The sequence below is a fragment of the Taudactylus pleione genome, unplaced genomic scaffold (assembly GCF_031769625.1).
Source record: "Taudactylus pleione unplaced genomic scaffold, aTauple2 ptg000682l, whole genome shotgun sequence".
Classification (NCBI taxonomy): Eukaryota; Metazoa; Chordata; class Amphibia; order Anura; family Myobatrachidae; genus Taudactylus; species Taudactylus pleione.
This window is the reverse complement of record NW_028285084.1, coordinates 1,120,021-1,134,869: the sequence shown is the minus strand read 5'-3', so window position 1 is coordinate 1,134,869 and position 14,849 is coordinate 1,120,021. Positions and strand designations below refer to the sequence as shown.

The window sequence follows — 14,849 nt, the reverse complement described above, 5'->3', positions numbered from 1 at the left end:
ACACAATAAAACAAATGTATAAAACAGGATGCCTGTGATTTTATTGTTACAATAATGTTGGGTGTGCACTTATAATGATGCATATGACACACTTATACTAGGTGTATTATAGATTTTATTTATTTATTAACAGTTTCTTATATAGCGCAGCATATTCCGTTGCGCTTTACAATTGGAAACATTGATAGAACAAAACAGGGTAATAACAGACAGACATAGAGGTAAGAGGGCCCTGCTTGCAAGCTTACAATCTATATAGATGAATACTGTACCTGATACATTAAAGCAGAGCTTGAAAGTTATGTCATTTGTAGTTACTAATCTTTGCACATTCAAAGTCACACTCTGTGGCCTTTTCAGCATCGCACACAAGTTGGAAGCAATTATACCAGCAGGACGTGCATGAAACTAATACAGATATTTGGTCGTATGCCAAGTTATTCACCTCTATGTGACTGCACTGCCCCATATGTTTGTTCAAATAGCCGTCATCATGATCAGCGCACCCTTGCACTAACACTATACCTGGTGCAAGAGACCCATCTGTAATCAGACAAATCTCTGTCTACACAAAACGCTGCATAGCTCGAAATTCCGACATCATACCCTCACTAAACTTAGCCTATGTGCGAAAGCATTATTGGATTCCCAGTTGTGCCCATTTCAGCCTGAAGTGTAGATGCGAATCACCTGTAGGTGTGCACACTCAGCTATAGAGCATAAGCAGTGCTAGAATATATGATTCCAAAATGCGCAACTTTCCATCAGCCCTTCAATGTCTAAAACTACATATGTATGAAATCTATTAATTTTGTGTATAATAAAAGGTATTGTACACTGTACTAAAAACCAACCAAACACTTATAAACAGGTTTCGAGAATATGAACTGTTGTCATTATTTCAGCTATGGGTCCTAAGTGAGCTACGCAATAACTAGTGATGCAAGTAAGGGATACAGGAAGCTACAGCATAACATCTAACAATCCTGATATTATCACTGCAATGTTCTAGGCCTCACCCTTATTCACAAAGGTCATGCCTGGCCACCCAAACAATGTTACTAAATAAGGAAAACCAGCTGCAATTTGCTTGTTAAAATCAAGACTCTGATGCCAACATTTGGACTACTAGGAGGTATAGAATCACTGTGAGGTGTGGTTTGTCCTTTATGCACAGCCAGAGTTTTGTATCTAGCTCCACCAAATTTGGTACATGGTAGTGTAGTTTGATCAGAATTAGGTTCTTGGATATGTTTGAAGTTCGACGGGGCCGTGGAGGTCTACATGGTGCCCACCAAGTAGGCCATGGAGTCTCTGATTTGAAATTTGTTTTAAGCAAGTTCGCTCAGGATGTCTACCCAGTGCCTAAAACTGCCCTGATCTGAAGGCACTGGCTGATATGTACCAGAGGGGGAGGGGACAGGCAGAGCTCCAACAGAAAAGCAGTCAGTCGAAGGATCAACTGTCACACTGCACCTGCACTGGCAGTTGCTAATTTCCTCCAAACACATTTTCATATGCCATGCTCTCCAATGTTGGGCTCCAATGTGAACAATGCAGGCTGCAGATGTACTTCAAGTTCCATTCTTCAACCCGGTCAACGCCGGGTATCCCAGCTAGTCTAATTACATATATATTCTGAGTTTTGGTGCAACCTTCTAGGATAAAATAAACAATAATGACAGGTCGTATACTAAAATGGCCCAATGGTTGCCGTCAATGTGCACAAGATCGACCCTTCTTCACAAACGACGTTACTCTGCTTCATTATACAACATAAAAGACTAAACCCATGAGGGAGTTTCTAGAGCACTGGTGTCCAGGTTCCTATCCCGGGAGGCACGTGGGAGTATTATGCTCATACGTAATTTGGTGTGATTTATACACCAACCATCGCTGCTCTTTGTTTTTGTGGTGGTGAAATTGAGATTTCGTTTGTGCTTGTATATTCTCCACTGTGTTTGAAATAAACAGTATTTCATGATGTTCGGAATTCTTTTTCTCCCTTTATATGTATAATGCAGACATAAAATCTTGGGGAGTTTGAAGAGAACAAGTGAGACCGTACTGGAGTGGATTATAAGGCACCTGGGACTAAAAGGAGGAATTATTGGATGATTAAGAAGTATCTTATTTATATATATGTAATTGACTGTAACTATTGGGACATTCTAGTATACAACCTTTCATTATTGCTTGTTTTATCCTGGAAGGTTGCACCAAAACTCACAATAGATCTGTAATTATTGTTGTTATTGAAGGTGTGTGACTATCTTAGTGGGTATTGATCTGCAACCATATTTTGAAGCGCAAGGGTCACATATTTCACTTTCCTTATTATCCCAGCTAGTCTGTTATAATGCTAGCTTTAAATATAAAAAAATTATATGGCATAGGTCAATGATGTTTAGTGCTATGGAGATGCTGATTAGAAAATAATTATCTTATCTTTAATACAGAAAATATGGTGGGACTTTTTCGAGAATAAGAATTAGATAGCTTCTTGCCGTAAAGTCAGTACATTCAACTCTTTAGGAGAAAATACACTTTATGATCAGTGAAAAAAGTAACTAATAAGTGTGCAGTACTGATATTATTATTGTTAATAGTATGAGACTGTAGATACTTCAGCTACCATTTTTGTATCATTGAATGTGAGTAGGGCTGTGCATTTTCTAAATATGTAGGCCACTTTTAAGTTATTTTGATGCCCACCTCTGAGTGCTTCTGTATATCAGCAGCAGTACAGTCTCAATTTTTGTTTTAGCAGCACTCTAGAATGCCCAATACATTTCTCTGTTTGTTCATTAGCAAGTTACATTAGCAAATCAGGAGGAGACTTATATCCCCACAGGCATGTTCTTATATGTGAAATATATAGTAGAAAACAGTAAGTGCTCCCCTTGAGCTAGAGGGACTGGGGCATTTTGAAAGAGTGTACCATGGAGTGGACTTGGGGAGAAATGCCTGTAAAAATCTGTGGTATAGAAGTGCATTGAGCACTGTCCAGTGAAACACTGAAGCTTATACTGCTGGTGTCTGTATTCAACTGCTGCTGGCCTAATAATGTTGATTCTCCCTCTCAAACCTCTTGGATATGGGCTTCACAGTATATAGCAAAATGTTTGTTGCAAGGATTAAAAGACATTTAGATATGACGTTTAGGTTTACTTACTTGAATAGACTACAAGACTAATAATTGTCACTACAATGAACGATAGAAATACAACGGCTATCCAGATCATGGGTTTTTTGAAAATTTTCTTATTGCATCTTCTTCGAACATTTTCCTACAAAAAAACAATATATAACAGATTGACGATAACATGATTTACAAAACTGGATGAGTATAATTGCTAATATTTGGCTCAAAATGTAGAGGCTGATGATTTACTTCTACATTTGTACCAAAGATACATCAAGTTACTCATTAGATACAGTAGACCTGTTGCCATGAATTAACAGGTCACCATGAAAAGCTCCCGGACTTGGTACATTAAGGGATGTAGCTGATTAAGGCATGGCTGCAACCCATCAGGTGAATGTTATGCTGCTAGGAATATGCTCCGGAATAACGCTGGATGGCCACACAATATTAGGGTCATGGCTATGTCTCCATGGCTGATCCATACCCCCACACACACCTAACCACCTGTCCATGCTTAGGATGCTGCAAATGCATTTTGAAGAACAGTAAGTCACCAGGTGCTTAAATAGGTTATTCCAAATAAATAGCCAATATCAGAGAATAATACTATAGATCCTTCATGTTGTTGTTCTAACACAGGGGACTACCGACCCCCCAAAACATATATATATATAAATTATATATATATATATATATTACCAAAACAAGGACAGCACTAGGGGGAGGGTTAGGCTGTGGGCGAAAGGGTTGGGTTTGGCTACGGGGGGGGAAGGTTAGAATTAGGCTGCGGGGGAGGATTAGGTTTAGGCTGCAGGGAGGGAGGGCTAGGTTTAGGGTTAGGATACTTACCTGCAGGTATCGGCATCCTAAACCTGTCGGGATGCCAACATCGGGTTTCTGACCGCCAGGATCCCGAGCCCCGGCATCCTGTACCCAACCCAATATCATACCCAATCCCAGAAAAAGTATCTCTCTGATCAAAATAAATAAGATCCAAAAGTACATCTTGAATCTTATTAATTAGGAGTACAGTTTTCTTAATCCATTTGTGGGGGAAAATACCTTTTAGCTACAGTAACTATTAGTATTACAATTGGAAAAATAAGAGAAATATTGAAACTAATTCGATATATGCTATAATTAGCAAATAGTAAAGGTATAGGATGTAAGGATTATTGGAGGTGAAATAGTATGGTAGCTCAGGATCTTTGGGAACAACCACATGCCATGAATATTATCTGCACGCAGTGCATTATATTGCATTTAGGAAATGGCCATTCTCCCCAGGAAGCACATGCTGACGTTGTGAATGCGAAACATATGTCCAATGAAGAAAGATGGACCTCCTGTAGTGTAGAGGAGCCTAAGACCTTCAGTATCTTAACAGTGGCAAGAAGTAGATCAGAAATATCAATAATGTTGGGTAAATCATTGGACTATGCAACTTTCAAAGAGTTCCACAATATATCAGGGTCTTATGCCATCAAATCTGGGTAGAGATAGCTAATGCAAAATTAATTCAAGGTTAAAAAACACAGTAAGGAACCAAGAGTGTTAGTGGAAGGAAAAAATGGTCGTTAAACTGGGAAGATTTGCAGGATACAAAATGCTGTAATTGTAGGTACATAACGAAATGTGAGTGGGAAACATTAAACTTGTCACACAATTACTGGAATGACAACATTCCAGTAATTGCCCCCAGAGTCGAAGACATCAATTATGGCTCTATGTCCCTTGCATTTCCATTCCAGAAACCAGGCATTATGTAGAGAGGGAAGGAAATCGTGATTACCACAGATGGGAATGTATGTGGAACTAGTGTCATCCCTATGTAATTTCCTATTGATAGAGTCTTCAGCTGCAGTAGATCTGAGAAGTTATGTTAATGCAGCTGGAAGCGTCTTTTGTAAAATGACTCCCTCTGCTGGCTTCTCAGACTGCTGTCTGCATCCAAAGACTCAGCATTGGATCACCATTGTGGCCATCGGACATCTACGCAACTCTAAGGTTGCTCAGAATATTCAGCTGCTAAGACCAGTAAAGCTTCATTCGTCAACTCAGTTGCTGGCTTCGGCACGACCCTGAAATGGAGGCGACATGATCAATCTTCTGAAACGTGTCCCCATCCCGCCCCCAAAAGCCTGCAGCTTCCCCCACACTGCAAAGGTAAAGCTCTCTTAGTAATGAAGAAATCTGTGAGGGGAAGCCGAATTTTAGATTGTACAATCTAATAGAATTCATTGGTCAGGTCATCAGGGTCATGAGTTTAAGGGGTTTCACTACTTTAATCACCACTTCCACATCCTCTGCAGTGATAAAGGCCAATAAGGGAGAAATGTGCTCAGCGATAGCTGCGGTAAAGACAGATCAATCCATAATGTGCCCATATTAGCTACATCTATTGCATCTTATGTATGAATATCTCATAAGAAACATTTGAAGATACCTTGTGTCACCTTCATTTAAAAATTCACCCCTACAATTTTTCAGAGCCTTAACATCAGCAGGCAGCCGGTAGCCATGGTGCAGGTTAGAGAGTAAACAGCCCGATTTGTTGCAGTGCTTGTGGAACAAGTACCGGTCCCTGGTGAGACATTGCTCCCCCTTTTGGGGATGAACATTATCATGTTGTATTTTAGCTGATTCATAGGCTTAAATAGTAGAAGGAGATGGGTGGGATTTCATGGATTGGTAGGAAGTCATTAAGTACTGTTAAGCAGCTAAAATGGAGTAGCTAAATCTTTCTTATATTTGGAAGTATAGGATATTCTAGCACCTCATAGGATGCATTAGCTGCCTGTCAGTATAATAGAGGGTCCTCAATGTGAGATGCATTAGAAAAGGTGACTGTGTCCCAGGTTGCTAGTAGCAGGTCTTTAAAGTTATGAGAACCCCTACAAAAGTCAGAAAGCGCCATTGTTTATTATAGCCTGAGTTACTATAATCTGGCAATGTTGTCAATGGGGGCATTATCGGGCACCAAACTGGTGTCAATACTAGTATCTAGAACTTAAGAAATTAAAGTTGGGATGGGAGCAGGTAGTCTCGTCTACAAAAGGATAAGTGGGGGGGAGAAAAGAAAGTATATTCCCTGTCAGTGGAGTGATGTAACCGCCACGCATCAGTTAAAAGCAGCTGGTCACATATTTATTATATGTATTGTATGCCAATTTTATAGGTATGGGTGGAATGTGGAGCTGTAGGTTGCTTGTATTAAATATTTGAGACCACCATATTCAAGAGTCCACCCAAAAGGATATGAGAGTCCTTGTGAGAGTATAATCTAATAATAAGATTCAAAAAGTATAATTTGGAATATACAGTATATTAGGCACATATACATTCGCAATGACATGCCGGTGACCCGCAATGAGATTATAAATATGCCAGCTGGATCCACCGTGGTGTGATGGATGTCCACCTATAAGTCCTTACAGGCTAATATGATGACACACATTGAATTAGAAGAGTAGGAAGAAGAGTCCAAAAATTGATGACGAGGCATATTAAGTTTGGCATGTTCAGTATCAGTGAGATGGGTTTCTTGCAGCAGAGAAATATCAGCATGGGTTTATGTCAGATAAGTTAAAATAAATGTCCTCTTTATGGAGGAATTAGCATTATTGACATTCTAGCAATATACTTTAAGGACAGTCATAAGCCCAGAGTTTGGAAATAAAGGACAGAGCGGCCGACATAATGAGATCAGAGTGAAACATTATATTGTGAGTTAGGAATAGTGAAGGGATAGGAGGAGGAGATGAACACAGGAAAGGAGAGGGGATTCCTTGATGTTGAAAGCAAACCAGATGTCCATATATGAAGCGATAAGTGGTCATAAGGAAGAAATTAAAAGAACAGGAGAGAAGATAAGCACCTGGAAACATAAACCTCAATCAATACAGTAATATTATACAAAGTGATTGGTAATGACATAGAATAACAGTAGTAAATACACACACTACAGCTGTGAGGAGAACATATAAATTGAAAAATCTTATTAAAAATTGTAGTACACAGTAAAGTCTGATACACTTGCATCAGGAATAAGAGATAATAGAGTAATAATAAAGATTCTTGTAAATGCAAAGCCCTTCTGGGAAAAGCAAGACAATCTTTACATGTGCCCTGACAAGCTAAGTACAAACGGAAGCCATAACACGACAGACTCTTGCAACTTCTGTGGAGTCATCCTGAAACAGAAGAAGGGTAAGATCGTTCCATTTAATTAGTCCAACCTGATGCATTGTGGACCACAGTATCATCTTGTGATGGAAATTAAGGCAGAGGAAATTGACAGCTCTGGGTCTGGATTCCATTGCAATAAAGACCAAGTCTATGTACATGTTCTACTTTAAATGTAGAGATCTCCTCTGCAACACCCAATATTTCAGGAAGATCTTTCTGCAGGATTAACAACAGATCACTTAAATAATTCCAGAAGGAAGGCCAATTAGATGGAATGTTCCGTCAAGATCTATTTTCTAGATTATCTAATTTATTTCTTATTTGATATACATAGCTGGGCGACCAGGTCTTTGAGTTCAAAGATATCCTGTAAATGCGTTGACCAATCACAGCTACTTGCTTAGATGAGCGTTGCAGTTGGTCTTTAAGATCTTTAATAGAGGCAGCACATTTTCCAGCCTATGTCTGCATAAGGGGCTCCATTATTTCTTTAATAGTCTGTACAACATCAGAGAAAGTAGCAGGTGGAGACTAAGGATCCATATTATTGAGATGATGGAAAGTGGCAGATGGTTTCACCTCATGAGTGGGAGTATCCACTAAAGAGTCTGCTGCAGAAGAAGGAGGCAATACCTGATGTTTGCTGGATGAGCACAATGAGGCTTCGCTTTAGTGGAAGAGGTAGAGTGGGTGAACATTCACATCACAGAAAAAAGATAATGTTAGCAGGGAAAATAGTGCACAGAAATCTACAGCAACTTAAGAGTACAGCAAAAAGGAGAAAAATAGTAGATATGATTATACAGTCATAAAATGGAATGGAGAACAAACAAGGTCATTTAGCTACCAATGCCACATGGTCGGATGACCACTAGATGAGGTCTATAATAGCAAATGCCACATAAAGATGGAAATTTATTTCAAGTAGGGAAAATGTCAGGGACAAATCCAAAAAAGCCATCATCGGGCAAGGCACACCTGCAGATTGAGGTCACAGTGTGGGAGGCACAGCAATTTAAGAGAGCAACAGTCCCAGCAGAGTTGATTAGGAGACAAGCTCTAGGCATGATGTCATATGCAAGATGGCTTCTGCAGCGTGTATAGTGAAGAGAAGAGGAATCTGGATGAGGTGCAGGGATGTAAAGGAGGCATGAATATGTGTGTGGCGAGCGTAGCTCCAACTAGCAGTAACTCCAACTAGCAGTAACTCCGTGTGTTTCGGGAGCAGTGACTACAGTTATTAGGTGGGACGGGAGCCCAGAGATCTAGGAGTCCCATCAGCGGGGACACGCTCCAAGATCCAGCAGGCCGCAAGCACACAGAGAGCCCTCCGTCTATACGACTCACTGGCCCAGGGGGCAGAGCAGATGGTATGGTGGTGGAACAGTCGCTAACGGGCAGCACAGCATGGTTCCGGACTGCGCAGTGGTAGGCAGCGTAGAGCTCCAGCACCATGCACCCATCCTCTTCAGTGTTCAAGTCATGCCCCCATAAAAATATACTTTCAAAAAAAATATTTAAGTTCCATGAAGGTGGAGCTGAAGGCCAATGTGTGGGCTTCCAGTTCCACTGTGCATGCGAGAGCCAGCAGAAGGCCCTAAGTTTGGGACCAGAGTATCGCTCTGCTGCCCCAATGAACTCTACTTGATAAATTGCAGCAATAATAATAATACTAATAATAATAATATTATCTATATAGTGTTGTTCTGCTAATAGGACTTATATTGCTTTACATCTGCAGATTAAAAAAACCCAACATGATACAGAATAAATGTATGTATTAACAGACTACAGAAAAGAAAGCTAAGCATTTGGGCTGTTATACTTATTTAGAATATAAAGGGCATTAATGAATGGCTCAGTAAGCATGTAAGTCTTCAGTCTGTGTTTGAAGCTTTGTGGAGGCTTCTTGAACTTTGAAAGAGAAGACTTTTATCATTATGGTAAGTAAAATGCAACTAGGGGGCCTATGTATCAAGCCTATTTTTCATAAAATGATGTGTTATATAATTTTATGTATTATAGTTATGTACATTCACAATGCAGAATATTTCACAGAAATCTCTGGCAAAGAGCTAATTAGCACTGCAGATCACAATCCCTATTATTATTAATGGGGACTACGATCTCAGCCCTATAGTATGTACCAAACACCAACAGGGGTATTCAATATGGGTGCGATAACATTGTTTTTGCGTTAATATCGCAATTATGACGTCATTACCGCAGGTTTTACTTTTACACCCTATTCAATTTCAAAGACTTATCGCAGTTTTGACAAGTCTTTGATAAAAAACGGTGATAACTTTTCACCATTGAATGTGTCGAAAAAAAGTGCAGAATTGGGGTTTAGGGGTGCAGGCTTAAAAAAAATAGCCTGCACCCCTGAGAATGACATTTAAAAAAGAACTGTGTTAAAAAAAGTAAAAAGAAAAATAGGGACACCCCAAAAAATTTATTAAAAAATTGGGGTGCAAAAAAAAAATGGGAAAAAATTGTTAAACAATAGGGAAATAGGTTCAGGGCTATTCTGCAAGTATGCGGCAGATGTTTTCTAGAATAGAATTATAGCGGCAGGTGCACAAATTCAGAATTTAAAAAAAAATTACTTTAGGGACACCAAAATATGCTAGTACCCATTTTCATGTACCCCAAATTTGATGGGACCACTTAAAAAAACAAAAAAAATAACCTAAGTGCTCTTCTGCATCACTTCTTCAATGTGGGGAAAAAAACACCTGCTGCGGCTATTTAAATCCCCGACTTTCAATTAAAGGCTAAAACATGGGGTACCCATAGTGTTCCCCCATGTTTTTACAACTTTAGGGGATCTTACAATTATTTTAAGGAATAATTTGTAACTTTACGCAAATCCAACTTCGGAGTTTCCCATTTTCGTTAATTTGATATTGAATATGGGGATAAGCGGGAGCGCGCACCAGACTTTAACGCAGAAAAAACTCCGATATGAAACGTTAACTTCGACAGTGACGTTAACGTTTCATATTGAATACCCCTCTAAGAGGGGTATTCAATATGAAAGGTTAACTTCCCTGGTGAAATTAACGTTTCATATCGGAGTTTTTATCTGCGTAAAGGTATGGTGCGCACTCCCGCTTATCCCCGTATTCAATATCAAAATAACGAAAACGGGAAACTCCGAAGTTGGATTTGCGTAAAGTTACGAATTTTTCCTTAAAATAATTGTAAGACCCCCCAAAAGTTGTAAAAACATGGGGGAACACTATGGGTACCCCCGTTTTAGCCTTTAATTGAAAGTCGGGGCTTTAAATAGCCCCAGCAGGTGTTTTTATTTTTTTCGGTTTTTTAAGTGGTCCCATCAAATTTCTGGTACATGAAAATGGGTACTAGCATATTTTGATGTCCCTAAAGTAAGTTTTTAAAAATTCTGCATTTGTGCACCTGCCGCTATAAATCTATTCTAGAAAACACCTGCCGCATACATGCAGAATAGCCCTGAACCTATTTCCCTATTGTTTAACAATTTTTTCCTATTTTTTTTTTTTGCACCCCAATTTTTAAATTAATTTTTTGGGGTGTCCCTATTTTTTTAAAAAACTTTTTTTGACACAGTTCTTTTTTAAATGTCAATCTCAGGGGTGCAGGCTATTTTTTTTAAGTCTGCACCCCTAAACCCCAATTCTGCACTTTTTTTCGACACCTATTCAATGGTGAAAAGTTATCACTGTTTTAAATCAAAGACTTTTCAAAATTGCAATAAGTCTTTGAAATTGAATACGGTGTAAAACTAAAACAAGTGATATCAACGCAAAAACGTTAAAAAGTGCGATATTAACAAAAAAAACGATGTTATCGCACCCATATTGAATACCCCTATAAGAAGCAAAGCTTTTCGGAGTTTGTCCCTGGTAGTTTACACCATCTTCAGGTGGGGTAAACTGCTTTAAGCCTACAGAGGCTTAAGCTGGCCACACACTAGACCAACTTACATCCAACCAGCCAACTTGTTGATTGGTTGGAATGAAAATCTGGTAAGGAATGGGAGTAAATGATGATCAGCAATTTGCTCATAAATGCCAGAAAACAGATGAAAATGGTGATAGAGACAAGTTTGTTAAATGTTCGATCTAAACAATTTGTTCAAACAACAGTTTTTGTCTATTTTCCGGCGTTTGGGAGTAAATTGCTCATTGTCATTTGCTTTCATGCCTTACCAGGTTTTCATTCCAACCAATCAAATAGTTGGATGGTTGGATGTAAGTTGGTCTAGTGTGTGGCCAGCTTTAGGATCAGGAGAGAGATCTTCCAAGTTCTGTCTCGCAGCCTCCAGCCGACTCACCGGGACAATAGTTACCTCAACTGCTGTACCCGCGAGTTCCCCTTGGTACACAGTGGAGATATCTTCATCCCACAATATAGAACCTTAATCGAAAACCCATAGACCCAAAAATTGGTGTCAGTTCTATAATAACTGTACCCTAGTTTTACAAACATGTACTGATTGGTAGTGAACCTTTCTTTACTACTTTCACTTTCTGAAAAGTTTTAGATTAAATACATAAAAATGTACATAAATAATAAACAAATTACATTCCTCTGTTTATGGATTGCTTATTTATTTTATGCTGTACTGTTGTAAAATTCCTTAATGAAAAATGTATCGAGCTAATCAAATAAATAAATCAGCATGAGCTCGTGTGTAGTGTACATACATATACTGCCCCCTGCTGGACAAGCAGTCTGTTCGGGACTACACGCCCGTAATAGTCAAACAACCAGCACCCATGAATAACCCCCACCGGTCACCCACCTACTATTTGTTTTATAGTATAAAGGGAAAAACAGCCTTAATCGTTTCTAGATTTCTTTTAGTTATTAATGCTTGAAGTAATTGATGATACAAATGTATTTATTGTAAATATTATAAAAAATAAGATATTAATAGGATAAGACCTTACCGTATTATTGCCTAGTAAAGACATCTCTACCATGTGGTTATTTTGATCTGAGGCCATGATGGTGGCAGGAGGAGTATAGCCCAGGTCCCAGGACAGCGAGTGAATCAGTGATATATCCGGAAGGAATCGATTTCTCTTTTGCTTCCAGCTGCTGCTGCTGTGATATATACGGATACAAACTTACAAAGTGGTTCCTGGTAAGGTGTGGCCTGGCTGAGCAGCTACACACAGTCACAGCGTTATCTGGTTTTTCCAGTCTGTCCTCATATTACAGCAGCAGCAGCAGCAGCAGCAGCACAGTTACTTGTGCACCAGATGGAAGACGTGACTGAGCTAGAGAACATGAGTACGAGAAAGAGAAGGAAATAAATTCAAAGGACTATTCTCATAGCTAATACATGTTGTACTGTCCTGCAGCAGGCTGTTACCACACTGCAATATAAGCCACCTGGTAATATGCCCGTAGAGGGAAGCTGGAACATTCTTTCTCAGCCAGAGGTGTTGGCTGTGTATTTCTCTGATCAGGGTCCAGGGATTAACACCCAAGCAAATTATTGTAACCAGACTGTGTCCACTTCGGGTACAGTTAATTACTTTGATGCTTATCACCGCCTCCGATCGGTCAGTCTGTCACACAGCCAGTACTCCGGTGAGGTTCCCCCCCTATACAAATGACAAACATGGAATATTGTTTACATAATGAAATAAAATTGTTGTAATATAAATAAAACATTATATTTTTACTATACAAAGATTCGTTCTCTCATAACATTTATTCCAGTGTACAGTATATTGATGTTACATAATAAATATGGTATGCTGAAAGCACAGATCACGACTGTACAATTTTTACATCCATTTAAAAATGCTGCCATCTGCTGATGTAATGGGGGAACTTCTACTTATTCTGTGAACGTTTCAAGCTCATATACCAGAAGTTGAGAAGTATGATTATTTTTGTCACTGGTTACCACCTTTAATTTATAAAAAAAAATGTATCTCCGATACAGATGAACAAGCCGGCTCACATATCTACAATGGAGTTGAAGGCTCAGCCTTGGGCATTTCATTCCACTGATGTAATACACACTTGTAGATAACACATATTTGTTTATGTTAATATATGAAATATTTTTAAACATTAATTTGTTAGCCTTAACCTATAACCAGTAAAAGCCCAAGTGTCATGTTTGTCTTCACTGCGGTCCCATTTATTCCTATGCAGGGGCATCGGAACAATTTTATGTTGGGGGGCAACATAAAATCATTTAGATGCCCCTGTCCCCTCCCCCCTCTAACCCCCAACCCCGTCCTCCCTCTCTCTTACCTGGGCACGCAGGGAGTCGGACTTGGACTGTACCAGCTGGTCAGGGACTATGCTTTATAGCAATAGGCTACCCGGCCCCTGCATCACACGGAGGAGTAGTTGTAATGTGTGTGCAGTTCATTAACTTAAAGACAGCACATTACACCACCTCCTCCGTGTGGTGCAGGGGCCGGGCAGCCTATTGCTATAAAGTACAGCCCCTGACCGTCTGAGGCCGTCGTGCCTTTCAAATGTTTGGGGAGGGGGGCCAGCTTCCCCCTGGCCCCCCACCCCGTTCTAATTCTCATGTTCCTATGTGAGTGTCCATGAGTAACATTTTAGTAGAGTCAGGATCCCAGAGAGAGAAGTTGTGTTGTTTTTTTTATTTTGCAAAGTACCCATGGATGCCTACATGGACAGAAGAGGACCTGTCCCAGAGGATTGTGTAAGATATAATGAGTAAACAAAGGGTGTGGGCAGGGGCGTATCTATAATGGGTGCAGGGTGTGCGGGGAACACAGGCCAATGGGTCCAGGGGGGCCCGCACCGCACACCCTGCACCCATAGAATTACTTACCTCTCCGGAGACCCACATCGGCGCGGGGGTCCGGGGCTGTAAAAACAACTGGAAAATGGCCGCCGCGGCCATTTTCCCATCGTTTGTGCGTGCGCAGTACAGGGAAAATGGCCACCGCGGCCATTTTCCCGGTGACCAGCACTTCAGACTCTGGGTGCACTCGAGTGCCCAGAGTCTATAACTCCAGCGCTGGCCGCGCACAGCTCAGTGCGCTGCCGGCCGCCGGACAGAGAGGAGGGGGCCTGTGTCGGAGACTGCACACAGGCCCCCTCCTCTCCAGAAACGCCGCTGGGTGTGGGGGTGTTATATTTCAGGATTCAGTCAGAATGTCTACTTTCAGAATGAGCTGCTTCTCTATTTTTCACTGTGCCACTGTCTGTAGACTCACCTCCCATCCACTGCATTAGCAAACGGGAGAAAGCACATCCCAGATCAGATAAGTACACAGGGACTTTGGACCTCATTCAGAGTCAGTCGTTGCGGCCGCACGGTCATACGCCACCGATGTTCGCTAAACTGCGCATGCGTAAAGTTCGCAATGCGCGTGCGCAAACTAGCGGCTATGATCAGAAATTTCTCTCTCCTTGAACACAGCCAGGTCGGTAGTTTGAGTGACAGAATGAGGCGTTTGTGGGTGGTAACAGGGGAAGGTGCTTGAAAACGGGGGAGTGGAGATCCGAACGCAGGCGT

General features: G+C 40.5%; 1 protein-coding gene across 1 annotated transcript in view; it reads right to left on the bottom strand.

The window, feature by feature from the left end:
• CUNH3orf52 (chromosome unknown C3orf52 homolog) overlaps positions 1-13,688 on the bottom strand; it is a 31,209-nt gene extending 17,521 nt beyond the window's left edge. Inside the window, exons 1-3 of the mRNA XM_088455956.1 lie at positions 13,604-13,688; positions 12,277-12,939; positions 3,176-3,290 (exon numbers count right to left, since the gene is read on the bottom strand). Of these exons, the coding sequence (XP_088312082.1) occupies positions 3,176-3,290; positions 12,277-12,333 (172 nt within the window). The 5' untranslated portion in view covers positions 12,334-12,939; positions 13,604-13,688. The remainder of the gene's footprint in view (positions 1-3,175; positions 3,291-12,276; positions 12,940-13,603) is intronic.
• Positions 13,689-14,849: the final 1,161 nt, after the last annotated feature.